Source organism: Rhamphochromis longiceps, linkage group LG3 (assembly GCF_057381845.1).
Source record: "Rhamphochromis longiceps isolate RC_006_pf linkage group LG3, R_longiceps_female_GT1.1, whole genome shotgun sequence".
In the NCBI taxonomy this organism is placed as follows: Eukaryota; Metazoa; Chordata; class Actinopteri; order Cichliformes; family Cichlidae; genus Rhamphochromis; species Rhamphochromis longiceps.
The window spans coordinates 14,661,517-14,675,815 of record NC_140559.1 but is presented as its reverse complement, the minus strand read 5'-3'; the positions used below and the strand labels follow the sequence as shown (position 1 = coordinate 14,675,815).

Sequence of the window (14,299 nt, the reverse complement as noted above, 5' to 3'; positions counted from 1 at the left end):
TCCACTGAAACGGCCAGATGAACAGAATCAACTTTTAGGATTGTTGTCAGTCTTCATCTTTCTGCTGCGTCTCCTGTTCACACTGACCTCTTTCTATCTAACAGTGAGCTCCCAGTGAAGCAGCAGCCTTCATCACCCATGGGCTGTCCACCAGCGTGTCCTCTGTTGTTGACTTGGCTGTCTCTGACCACTACTGTGTGTTTTTTAACATCACCGGTTTTATTCAGCGGGAGACCTCGGTGCGACCTGTGAGGAGGCGCTATCTAACCTCTGAAGTGGCTGCAAATTTTACCAGGGTTTTAGACGAATGCCCCCCTGTGATTCTACCTGAACCCTGTGATTTGATTTTTAATCATTTCAACAGCAAACTGAAGAAAAGCCTTGACTCCGTTGCTCCACTCACCACCAAAAAGATTAACGTAAAACATGCATCACCCTGGAGAAACGAAGAAGTCAAAAAACTCAAAAGAAATTGCAGGGCAGCAGAAAGGAGATGGAGGAAAAATAAAAATACTATCAACCATCAAATATTTTCCGAGCAACTTAAAATGTACAATAATACATTAAGGAAGTCAAGAAATTCATACTTCGCCAAAATAATCAGTATTAACAAAAACAATCCCAAGGTCCTCTTTTCCACCATAGATCATTTATTTAACCCTGATTTTAACAACTCCCAAAGAACCCCCACAGACTCGCTCTGTGAGCAGTTTGCAGACCACTTCAGGGGAAACGTCAGCGCCATCAGATCTGATATTTTATCTAATCGCGATATGATTGTAAACACATCTGAGGGCTCGATTGTACCTGAGGAGACACTGGACAGCTTTGTCCTGGTTAATGCTGAGAACCTTCAGAAAGTTTTCTCCACAGTGAGACCCACCACATGTCTTTTAGATCCAATCCCTTCTTCACTTTTTAAAACACTTTATGGATTTTTTGAGGCTGAGCTTTTATACATGATGAACTGCTCTCTTCAGTTGGGTGTCTTCCCTGCTGCCTTTAAAACGGCGGTGGTGAGGCCCCTTCTGAAGAAGAGCAATTTGGATTGTAATGATTTTAATAACTACAGACCTGTATCCAACTTACCATTTTTAAGTAAAATTTTAGAAAAACTTGTTTTTACTCAGATTAATGATTTTCTGAATGATAGACAGATCCTGGAGATATTCCAGTCTGGATTTAGGGTGAACCACAGCACAGAGACGGCTCTCCTAAAGGTTTTAAATGATCTTAGATGTAACTGGGACGCCCAAAAGCTCTCAGTCCTGGTGCTACTGGATCTAAGCGCAGCCTTTGATACAGTAGACCACGCTATTCTTTTAAACAGACTGAAACACATGGTGGGCCTCTCTGGTGCTGTACACAACTGGTTCACTTCATATCTCTCAGACAGAACTTTTATGGTGAGTATGGATACATGCTCCTCTAAGATCCATAGAATGACATGTGGTGTGCCTCAAGGGTCGGTTCTAGGCCCTGTACTTTTTAATTTGTATATGCTCCCTCTTGGCTGTGTCATCAGGAGGCATGGAGTGAACTTCCACAGTTACGCTGATGACACGCAGCTGTACATCTCTGTGTCTGCTGATGACACCAGACCAATGGATGCCCTTTTTAACTGTATTTTAGATATACGATCTTGGATGGCAGAAAACTTTTTACAGCTTAACCAGGACAAAACTGACGTTTTAATCATCGGTCCTGAGGCTCAGAGAGAGAAACTCTTGTCTAAATTAGAGGCATTTTCACTGTCCATCGCTACAAGTGAAAAACCTGGGTGTTATTTTTGACTCTGAGCTTGGTTTTATCCCACATATTAAACATGTAACCAAAATTGGATTTTATCATCTAAAAAATATAGCCAGAGTCCGCCCTATTCTCTCTCGGGCCAACACGGAGATGCTGATGCATGCTTTTATTACCAGTCGCATTGATTACTGTAATGCCCTGCTCTCTGGTCTTCCTAAGAAGAATATTTCACCTTTACAACTTTTACAAAACTCTGCAGCTCATGTGCTGACGAAGACCAGAGGGCGGGCCCACATTACACCGGTTTTAGAAGCGCTGCATTGGCTCCCCGTGTGTTTCAGGATCGATTTTAAAGTTCTTTTATTGGTTTTTCAAATGTCTTAATGGTCTTGGGCCTTCTTATTAGTGATGGGATTTCCGGCTCTTTTTAGAGAACCGGCTCTTTCGGCTCCGAACCGGCTCTTCAGGTTGTTTTGTTGCTTTAATTAATTTATTATTAACAATACTATAAAATTGTGCACAAAAGGAATTACTAACGTAAAAAAAAAGTGGTTTTATTTATATATGTTTATATATAAATATAAAACACATTTCTAGCATGAATTGAACTTCCAAAGCAGAGCTACTAGATCACTTAAATTACACAATTGAAAGCATGTGTGTATTGTTTGTGTATTTATACACAGGCACTCATATATATTCAAATAATTTAAAATAAAAAGTTCATTTACCTGTTACTACCACACACCAAATCCGGTCGTTGGTACTTGCTGGCTTGTGTAGCCACTAGGTAACAAAAGCTCCACACTGTGCCCAGCATCCTGGAGCACTTCTGTTGTCTTTTGTACGTGTTTTGAGTTTTTATGTGCTTCTGAGTTTTTACGTGTTTTTACATGTTTTGGAGTTTTTAACGTGCTTTGTCTGTAGGGGCCACTGTAAATATACTTTTATTTATTCACTCCACAAAAAATGTAATAAATAAATCATATAATACAAAAATCAACTATTCACATTTCAACTTTTAACTATTTAAATTTTCCGCTTTTTCCTTTTACAAATTTAAAGTGAAACAACACAAAACACTGCAAACCACAACACAATTAAATATAAATTATAATATGAAAACTAAAAGAAGATGCACATTCTCTGTCATATGGGCCTGCATGAATAAACTTTCTGAATCCTTTATCATCTGCAACTGAAAATAGTTGTGGATGATTACTATACCTTTCTAATGTGACGTTGTTGTCCCTGCCTCTCTTTCTCTCTCTCTCCCTCTGGCTCTGTTCCTGTGCTACTGAGTGTAACTACCGCCCCTCCCCCCTCTGCCCAGCGTAAAGCACAAGGCTCGCTTGCTGAGTGAAGCGGGAAAAAAGTGCGAGAGAGGCTGAGAGAAAGAAAAGAGAAAAAAAAAAAAGTGACGGCTCGCGATAAGGAGCCGGCTCGCGTCGTTCACTTCAAAGAGTCGGATCTAAGAGCCATTTCGTTTGCGAACGACCCATCACTACTTCTTATCTCTCAGATCTGCTTTTACCATATGAACCCTCGCGGACCCTGAGGTCCTCTGGTACTGGCCTTTTGATTGTTCCTAAAGTCAGGACACATACTCACGGAGAGGCAGCTTTTCAGTGGTATGGCCCTCGTCTGTGGAACAGCCTGCTGGAGGAGCTCAGGGGATATGTGTGTATTCACATCATTTATGTTAATGAGAGTGTGGGGAGTGAGTTGGAGGGTGGGGTGGACTGCTTTTAACTATGTAAAGCACTTTGTGCTACATTTTTTGTATGAAAAGTGCTTTATAAATAAAGGCTGATTGATTCAGCCTGTTAGAGTCAACGCAAATGTCTCCATCCAAGCTCATGTTGTGCTTTGTCCTCTCAGTCTCCCAGGTGGAGGTGGATTCAGGGGTGGAGTCTGTCCAGCTGCTGTTCAGCACCACACTTCACCTGCCTGAAGACGCTAAAGTGGAGTGGAATAATTACAATACAAAGGTCCACGTGTATAAGAACGGCTCTGACCAGCCTGAAGAACAGCACCATGTTCACAGAGACCGAACGAAGATGAATGAAGACCTGCTGAGAACTAGAGACCTCACTCTGACCCTGAAACACCCCACAGATGGAGACAACTCCACCTACACCTGCACCGTGTACAGCAGGGAGGGAAACATCCTGCTGAAGAAACAAGTGGAGCTGAAAGTCAGAGGTCAGTGCTGTAGATACAGGTCAAAGGTCAGAGGTCATACTCATGATGGTGGTTCAGTCTCAGTGGGCTCCATCCAATAATGTCACAGTGTTAGCATGTCTGATGTTTGTGTCTGTTTTGATTTTTAATTGATTTCCAGCCAAATGTAAAAGCTTCAGCAGATGAACTGTAGGAGCAAAGTTCATGTGTGAGACTTCATCTGAAAGCAGCGGCAGTTTTTGATATGGGCAACATGGGCCATTGCCCAGGGTGGCATCATGGATATCAGCAAAAAAGAGTTTCTTGCACTCATGCGGCCCTGGCATCATGCCAGCACATTTTTGTGATTGCATGGGCACCGATCAGTTTTCTAATGCCTATTTGCTGTAGTTAGGCTGCCCTCTTTAACCAAGGTGCCCTACTGCTTGCGGCACAGGGCAGCAGGGGATTCTCTGACTAGCTGGAGCGGCATTTAATAATCAGCTCATAAAATAAAAACAAACCAATAAACACAAAAGCACCAGACATTATGATATAGACATATAATTTGCACTGATATATTTTCTAAATATATCAACTTTTTGGGATTGCTGTCAGGCTTCATCTTTCTGCTGCGTCTCCTCTTCACACTGACCACTTTCTATCTAAATGTAGTGGAGATATCAAAGATAGGCACGGCTGTGGCACTGATTCAGTCTCTGAGCACTACGGTCACCCCGGTGTGTCGGCCAGAACACCACTTAAGGCCAAATTGTCCCAGAGTATGAAAGAAGGGAGCTTGAGGTTCCGTTTGAGGCACTTTATTGTCACCACTCAATTTCTGGGGCTGTAAACACAGCGGGTGTACATAGTGTCATGAGTCGCTGTGTGGCAGGCAGGAGTTGGACCCAAAATGCAGGCACTCAAGCAAGAGGTTTAAACACAAAAACTCAGCTTTATTTGCTGGCAGGGGCAAGTCATAAAAAAGCAAACTAAACTAAACTGGAAACTCATAAACAAAACTCACAGTGAGACACAGGGAGATCCACACAGCATGAGGGACGACGCGACACGGACACAGAAAAACACAAGGCTTAAATATACAGAGGGAGCAATCAGGGAATGAGTAACAGGAGGGAAACACAGCTGGGGCAAATCAGGCCTAACGAAACAAAGGAAGCACAGCCACACGCATTTACATGAGAACACGGACTTTCAAAGTAAAACAGGAAACATAACACAGACTGAACTTTAGACACACAGACAGGCACTACAGAGGGAACAGAGACGTGGGACCAGGGCAGACACAGACACTGACTGGACACGGGGATATAACCGACAGGGGAGACAGCAGCTAAGGATAACACAGAGACATAAACCAAAAGACAGAACTCTAACAAAGAAACCAAAGACTAGAAAAGATAAATAATATAATAAACTCAAAAACCCTGGGTTAACGACCCAGGCATCCTAACACATAGGTGTGTGTGTGTGTGGTTTCCTACAAAGGAAATAAACAATGGAAATAGCAAGAAATAAAGAGAATAGACAAGTAAAACACTCAAATACAGACATACAATATACTTAAATGGGAAATAAGATCTACTTCCGTTAGTTGTACGAAATAAAAGCATCCCCATTATAATCAGCTGTAATGCTCTTATTGTGAAGGGCAACTGGTAACGCCATACTTCCGGTCGAACTACGTTCTTTATTTTGTTAATCCTCGTACCTAATTGTTCGCTATAAACTCCGCTACTTTAAAATAAACAATCACAAGCATCACATACAACATACAGAGAAGGTCTGATAACACAGGAATGACGTTATGGACATACGAGCGACCGTACATGCGTCAGCAAAGTTAAACCGCGGTAATCTAACAACATAAATTAGCATATGAAATGAGGGTGAACTCACGCGTTGCATGTGCGGCTCCCACTATGGACTACATTAGCTCCTAAATGGTAACATACTACAGTACTGATACAAATCAAGGCAAAATACAACACAGGCCAATACTTACTTGTCATTTCCGCACACATAACTTTCCCCAGGAATCAGTGCACCCCCAACACTGCTCATCCGACATTAAACTGCCCACCTTACTAACCGGATGATGTCACTAGAAGGTGGGCTGGCCCAAACTGACAGAAGACTGAATATTAAATGAACTTATATAAACTTATAAACACCAATAAAACTATTCTATGAACTTTGGGGCCTTTTATACACTAACAGTGAGCTCCCAGTGAAGCAGCAGCATTCAGCCTGTTAGAGTCAACACAAATGTCTCCATCCAAGCTCATGTTGTGCTTTGTTGTCCTCTCAGTCCCCCAGGTGGAGGTGGATTCAGGGGTGGAGTCTGTCAAGCTGCCCTTCAACACCACACTTCACCTGCCTGAAGACGCTAAAGTGGAGTGGATGGACAGATACAGCATGAAGGTCCACGTGTATGAGAACGGCTCTGACCAGCCTGAAGAACAGCACCAGGTTTACAGAGACCGAACGAAGATGAATGAAGACCTGCTGAGAACTAGAGACCTCAGTCTGACCCTGAAACACCCCACAGATGGAGACAACTCCACCTACATCTGCACTGTCTACAGCAGGGAGGGAACCATCCTTCTGAAGAGAAAGGTGGAGCTGAAAGTCAGAGGTCAGTGCTGTAGATACAGGTCAGAGGTCATACTAATGATGGTGGTTCAGTCTCAGTGGCTCCATCCAATAATGTTACAGTGTTAGCATGTCTGATGTTTGTGGCTGTTTTGGTTTTTATTTGATTTCCAGCCAAATGTAAAAGCTTCAGCAGATGAACTGTAGGAGCAAAGTTCATGTGTGAGACTTCATCTGAAAGGTAACATCTTCTAGTTTCTGAACATGTGTTTGTTTAGCATGTGGCTGAAACACAGGCTAAGCTAAGTCAGCTCAAATCTCAGTAAAAACCTTCTTTGGTCCTCATCTATAATCAGTCATATCTGAGTCACAATAACTAGAAGATGATTTCTAGCAGAAGTGTGAACATCTCCACATCCTTTCTCCATGTTATCATCCAAAGCTGTGTGAAGTTTCAGAGCTCTGTAGCTAATAGAGACTTTTTTTCCCCCGCCTGTCCTGTTTGTTTCATTTGCCATCAGAATTATTGTCTAAAGGCAAAGAAAGATGCCCAACGGATATACTTTACCAAGGTGAAAGTTCAGAGGTCATGCAGGAGTTTATTTTATTTGAATAAACTGAAAATAGATTCAAACTAAAAGCTTTTAGAGAATAAATTCTTTGATGTTTTATCTAAAAGCCAAAAATGTCAGGTGTGTGTTTAAATGAACAGACTAAAGACTAAAAAGATTCTAGATTAAAAATGAATCTTAAATGATCTCAATGACTACTCAGTCAACTGGGTAAGGAAATCCCGCAAGGCAAGGCAAATTTATTTGTATAGCACAATTCAACAACAAGGTGATTCAAAGTGCTTTACAGAGACATTAGAAACAAAAACAAATAAAAAGCATGATTTAAAATTGATTAAAACAAACAAACAAACAAACAAAACAGTATATAAAATCAAAACAGATAAAATCAGAACAGTAGATAAAATCAGTAGTTAATGTACGTTTTGAAATTTAAGCTTAAAAGTGTGGATTTGGTGCTTTATTCAAATGCAGCTGAGAATAGGTGAGTCTTCAACCTGGATTTAAATAAACTGTGTTTCAGCTGATCTGAGGCTTTCTGGGAGTTTGTTCCAGATATATGGAGCATAAAAGCTGAATGCAGCTTCTCCGTGTCTGGTTCTGACTCTGGGAACTGATAAAAGACTGGATCCAGATGACCTGAGGGATCTGGAAGGTTCATACTGGGTCAGGAGGTCACTGATGTATTTTGGTCCTAAACCATTCAGAGCTTCATAGACCAGCATCAGAACTTTAAAGTCTATCCTCTGACGGACAGGCAGCCAGTGTAAAGACCTCAGAGCTGGACTGATGTGGTCCACTTTTTTGGTCTTAGTGAGGACTCGAGCAGCAGAGTTCTGAATGAGCTGTAGTTGTCTGACTGATTTTTTAGGTAGACCTGTAAAGATGCTGTTACAGTAATCAAGCCTACTAAAAATGAATGCATGGACTAGTTTTTCCAGGTCCTGTTGAGACATCAGATCTTTTATCCTTGAAATATTCTTGAGGTGATAGTAAGCTGATTTTGTTATTGTCTTAATGTGTTTTTCTAAGTTTAGGTCTGCATCCATCACTACACCCAAATTTCTCACCTGGTTTGTGGTTTTTAGATGTATAGATTGAAGTTCTCTGGTGACCTGTAATCGTTTTTCTTTGGCGCCAAAGACTATTACCTCAGTTTTGTTTTTGTTTAGCTGGAGAAAATTGTGGCACAACCAGTCATTAATTTCCTCAATGCATTTACCAAGAACCTGTACAGGGCCTTGGTCTCCTGGTGACATTGTGATATATATTTGTGTGTCATCTGCATAGCTATGATAGTTTATTTTGTTGTTCTTTATAATCTGTGCCAGTGGGAGCATGTAAATGTTAAACAGAAGGGGTCCCAAGATGGAACCTTGGGGAACTCCACACGTGATACTTGTCTGCTCAGATGTGAAGTTACCTATTGATACAAAGTATTTCCTGTTTTCTAAGTATGTCTTGAACCAGTTTAGTACAGTTCCTGAAAGACCTGTCCAGTTCTCCAGTCGTTTGAGTGATATGTTGTAGTCAACTGTATCAAATGCTGCACTGAGATCCAGTAAAACTAAGACTGACATTTTTCCACTGTCTGTATTCAGACATATGTCATTAAACACTTTGGTCAGAGCGGTTTCAGTGCTGTGGTTCTGTCTAAAACCTGACTGGAAGGCATCGTAGCAATTATTCTGTTTTAAGAAGTAACTGAGCTGTTGAGAAACTGCTTTTTCAATGATCTTACTTAAAAATGGGAGATTTGAGATCGGCCTGTAGTTGTTCATTTGTGTCTTGTCAAGATTGTCCTTTTTCAGTATAGGTTTTATTACAGCAGTTTTTAGTGACTCTGGAAACACACCTGATAATAAAGAAAAGTTGACGATCTGTAACAGGTCTGACTCTAAAGTCTTTGAGACCTTTTTGAAAAAACTTGTTGGCAGGACATATAAACAGCAGGAGGAGGAGTTCAGTTGACCTAAGATGTCCTCTAGGTCTTTGCTGTTAATCGGGTGAAACTGTTTCATGGTGTTTAAACAGTTTTTCGGTGGACACAGTACATATCCTGGATCTGCTGTTGATGTACCAATTGCTTGTCTAATCTTTTGGATTTTTTCTGTGAAGAATTTGGCAAAGTCATTGCAGGCCATGGTCGAATGAAGTTCAGCTGCCACTGACACAGGAGGGTTTGTTAGCCTGTCAACTGTAGAAAATAAGACCTGAGCATTATGGCTGTTTTTGGTGATGATGTCAGAGAAGTAGGATCTCCTTGCACTCCTCAGTTGTAAATTATAATTGTGAAGTTTCTCTTTATAGATGTCATAATGAACCTGGAGGTTTGTTTTTCTCCATCTGCGCTCAGCTTTCCTACACTCTCTTTTTTAATTTTTCACCAGTGTGGAGTTTCTCCATGGAGACGTCTTCCTTCCAGAGATAACCTTCACCTTAATGGGAGCAATAGTGTCCATTACATTTAACATGTTAGCATTGAAGCTATTGACGAGCTCATTGACTGACCCTCTGGACAGGTCAGGTGTTAATGGGAAGACCTGGTTAAAAATTGTACTACTGTGTTCAGTTATACACCGTTTTTTGATCACTGTTGTTGATATATTTATGTGGGCTGAGATTTTACTTTCAAAGAAAACACAGTAATGATCAGACACGCCCACATCAGACACAGTAACCTTTGAAATGCTCAGGCCCTTGGAGATCAGTAGGTCAAGAGTGTGTCCTCTATTATGTGTGGCCTCTGTTACCACTTAGAGCCCCGGAGAGCAGCCAGTTGGCTTTTCTACCTTTAAAACCCTCCTACCAGCCAAATGGCTTTTAGCTAGGCTTTAGCTTCAGCCAAGTGGAAGCTAAATTGGCTAGTCATTCATATGTAAAATAGGTTGTTACCTGGGAATTCTGGAGGGAGGGGAGTGGGGGTGTGTGAATGAGGGGGTGGGGGAGCTGCTAAAAGCTGTGAACTTCCTTTTGTGTTCGTCTTGATGCATTCTCAATCATCCAGGGAAATAAATCTCCAAAAGTCACCAACTTGGAGTGTTTCAGTTTGCCATCTTAGGGAGAAATCAACACACATGGGTGTATGTCCTTTGTTGCTGAGATTTATTGATAAAAACAGTACAAAAAACCAACCATTTGTACACATATTTACAAATAATAATAAAAAGTGAGTGAGTACATTTCAACATTTTCAGCAAGTCTGAACCACGCTGTGCATGCTGCTAAGAATATAGACTGTCTTCTTCCGTTTGGCCGCATACGCCGTCAGCGTGGCAGCAGAGGTTGAAAACACCTAAGAAATAAGATAAATTGTTATTTCCATAGCCCTTTTACACACAATGAAACACATAAACATAGAACCACAAAAGACCTGCAACATACCTGAGTGGTGAATTCATTGCGATCTGTCTGTCTAGTGGATTGAGGAATTTCCCTGCGAATCTTGTTGACTGTGCCGAGGATGGTGGTTTTCCGTCTAAGAAGTTTTTGCGCAAGTGAAAGCGATGTGAAAAAATTGTCCGTGGTAACATTTCTGCCCTTGTCTAGGAATGGTTCCATCAGCCTCATTACTACATTTTCAGAAAGTCTCTCCCCAGGGGGACGATTGGGGTCCTTGCCAAGATATGGGAAGACATTGCAAATGTCCTTGGATTTTAGGTCGCAAGCCACCCAAAACTTGATCCCAAACTTGTCAGGTTTACTTGCAATATACTGCAGGAAACAGCACCGAGTCTTTGATGGGAAAAGCTGTTCATCAACGGTGATATGTAGACCAGGGTTGTAGCACGTGATGCAGTTGGTGACAAATGATCCCCACACACTGGAAATTGCAGCGAACTTATCAGTCTTTGCTCGATCACTGCGGGTGGACTTGTCATCAAAGCGTAGGTGTTGCATGATGTCTTGGAAGCGGTTTCGTGCCATAGTTCCAATTATCTGTGGGTTTCCCAGGTTTGCTGACCAGCAGTCACGTAGAGATGGAACCCTGTTAACCCCCCGCAAGATGACAATTGCAATAAATGCCATTAGTTCAGGGAGGTCCATGAACCAATGAACATGCTCCGTTTGCTGTGCATGTTGAATAGTCCATTCTCGAATGCTACGAAGCATGTCAAGAGTGATGAAACACAGGAAGCTCTGAAGGCGACTCGAGATACTTCTCCTGGCCTTAGCCGTTGGCTCTCCATCTGCAGCGTACGCTTCTATTGGGGTGAAAGGGAGACAGGTCCCCACCTGTTCTTCACGCCACACTGTGCCATCTTTCACTGTCTCAGTCCCCAAACAAGCTCTCTTTTTAGGTGGAAGCAGTCTCCTCATCTGCATAACCCTAACCAGTGGTCTGATTGATGCCACTGGTATAATAAAAGCATATTTATCAAAGACCAGTGGTCTGATTGATCAGACCACACAAATCTGCTGCAATGACCCAGTTACTGTGTTCACCAGATATCAACACAACTTCGATCCGCTCCTAACATGTTAACCTCTTCGACATGTCAATGGCTGTGAACAAAGAGAAACTTGTAAATAACTCATGAAAGAATAAAGTTACGTTGAAACCAAGCACACCATTGTTTTTCTTGTGACATTACCAATAAGTTTGATGTGTCACATGGCCCTCTTCCTATTGAAAAAACAAAAGTTGTATCCAAGATGGCCGACTTCTAAATGGCCACCATAGTCACCACCCATCTTGAGGAGTTTGCCCCCTCACATATACTAATATGCCACAAACAGGACTTTAATATCACCAACCATTCCCATGTTATTACGGTGTATCCATATAAATGGCCCACCCTGTAGAGTCCTTCACTGCTCACATTTACTCTGTGAAGAAAAACAAAGTTCAAAAGGATAAAGAAAGAGGGAAATAAAAACAGCGGGGAAGAGGAATGGTGATAAAGGGCAAAAAACAAAAACAAAAAGGCAAAAATACATATATCAATCACCTGGATCACCTGTTGAGAAAGAAAAAAGAGAAAACAAGCAAAAAAAGAGAGAGCAATATCATAAATAACATCCTCGCGATGATCTTTGTGAATATAACAGTAAATACGAAACATTGAATATTATTGTGCAGCACGTAAAATCGACAGCTCACAGTGTGCTTTGAGGTAGGAGCCAAAAAGGGTGTAGTTTGTGTGTGTGATCACCCGTGTGTACACCTGTGAGCATTGTATTTAAAAGGTTCCTTCATGTAATGATCTGCTAGAGGGTGTGGGGGGGCCACAGCCCCGTCCACCAGGGCATGAAGCAGGTATGGAGGAGATCAAAACTCCAGACATCCAGAGGCCCTACGAGGAGGCTACGAGCCCTCCTCGTAGCCTTTTATTGAAAAACTGTTACAATTCACAATAGTTTACACAAGCACCTCCCCTCGTAAACCCCCCCCAATGGTTCTAAAAGACAAGGCACTATGTGTATGTGTGTGCACATGTATGCATGTCTATGCATGTGCAAGAGTGTGTGTGTGTGTGTGTGTGTGTGTGTGTGTGTGTGTGTGTGTGTGTGTGTGTGTGTGTGTGTGTGTGTGTGTGTGTGTGTGTGTGTCATGGGGGTACGTTTGTGTGACCTCCTTTTCACTAATAGGGTCATAAAAGCAGGAAGCTAACAACACAAGAAACAGATATTTCAGATTGGATGTACAAACAGAACCTCATTTATCTTTGGTCACATGATATTCTAAAGAACGATATAGCTCTAAACCAGGGCTTCCAAATGTCTCCATCCAAGCTCATGTTGTGCTTTGTTGTCCTCTCAGTCCCCCAGGTGGAGGTGGATTCAGGGGTGGAGTCTGTCCAGCTGCCCTTCAACACCACACTTCACCTGCCTGAAGACGCTAAAGTGGAGTGGAATGACAGATACATCATGAAGGTCCACGTGTATGAGAACGGCTCTGACCAGCTTGAAGAACAGTTCCAGGCTTACAGAGGCCGAACGAAGATGAATGAAGACCTGGTGAAAACTGGAGACCTCAGTCTGACCCTGAAATACCCCACAGATGGAGACAACTCCACCTACACCTGCACCGTCTACAGCAGGGAGGGAAACATCCTCCTGAAGAGAAAGGTGGAGCTGGAAGTCAGAGGTCAGTGCTGTAGATACAGGTTTTATTGTGAAGTGAATAGAATAAAATGGAATAGAATGCCTTTATTGTCACTATACATATATACATATAAAAGGGAGACACACAATCTCCTCCTCAGCGTAAACACGTAGAAGGGGGGCACAAGTATATATACAGGGAGTGCAGAATTATTAGGCAAATGAGTATTTTGTCCACATCATCCTCTTCATGCATGTTGTCTTACTCCAAGCTGTATAGGCTCGAAAGCCTACTACCAATTAAGCATATTAGGTGATGTGCATCTCTGTAATGAGAAGGGGTGTGGTCTAATGACATCAACACCCTATATCAGGTGTGCATAATTATTAGGCAACGTCCTTTCCTTTGGCAAAATGGGTCAAAAGAAGGACTTGACAGGCACAGAAAAGTCAAAAATAGTGAGATATCTTGCAGAGGGATGCAGCAGTCTCAAAATTGCAAAGCTTCTGAAGCGTGACCATCGAACAATCAAGCGTTTCATTCAAAACAGTCAACAGGGTCGCAAGAAGCGTGTGGAAAAACCAAGGCGCAAAATAACTGCCCATGAACTGAGAAAAGTCAAGCGTGCAGCTGCCAAGATGCCACTTGCCACCAGTTTGGCCATATTTCAGAGCTGCAACATCACTGGAGTGCCCAAAAGCACAAGGTGTGCAATACTCAGAGACATGGCCAAGGTAAGAAAGGCTGAAAGACGACCACCACTGAACAAGACACACAAGCTGAAACGTCAAGACTGGGCCAAGAAATATCTCAAGACTGGTTTTTCTAAGGTTTTATGGACTGATGACATGAGAGTGAGTCTTGATGGGCCAGATGGATGGGCCCGTGGCTGGATTGGTAAAGGGCAGAGAGCTCCAGTCCCACTCAGACGCCAGCAAGGTGGAGGTGGAGTACTGGTTTGGGCTGGTATCATCAAAGATGAGCTTGTGGGGCCTTTTCGGGTTGAGGATGGAGTCAAGCTCAACTCCCAGTCCTACTGCCAGTTTCTGGAAGACACCTTCTTCAAGCAGTGGTACAGGAAGAAGTCTGCATCCTTCAAGAAAAACATGATTTTCATGCAGGACAATGCTCCATCACACGCGTCCAA

The 14,299-nt window shown here is 42.3% G+C and overlaps 2 protein-coding genes across 7 annotated transcripts in view; one reads left to right on the top strand and one right to left on the bottom strand.

The window, feature by feature from the left end:
* Positions 1–14,299, bottom strand: part of LOC146673023 (NACHT, LRR and PYD domains-containing protein 3-like) — a 505,210-nt gene that overhangs the window by 36,355 nt on the left and 454,556 nt on the right. The gene's annotated exons all lie outside the window — the stretch shown is intronic.
* LOC146673049 (butyrophilin-like protein 2) overlaps positions 1–14,299 on the top strand; it is a 31,937-nt gene that overhangs the window by 13,713 nt on the left and 3,925 nt on the right. Inside the window, exons 4-7 of one of the 6 annotated variants that reach the window (XM_085401457.1) lie at positions 2,629–2,664; positions 3,609–3,957; positions 6,248–6,574; positions 12,868–13,194. In XM_085401457.1, coding sequence (XP_085257583.1) covers positions 2,629–2,664; positions 3,609–3,957; positions 6,248–6,574; positions 12,868–13,194 — 1,039 coding nt within the window. Of the gene's footprint in view, positions 1–2,628; positions 2,665–3,608; positions 3,964–6,160; positions 6,575–12,867; positions 13,195–14,299 lie in introns of all 6 variants that reach the window. The other 5 variants (XM_085401458.1, XM_085401460.1, XM_085401461.1 and 2 more) reach the window with 5 other exon arrangements.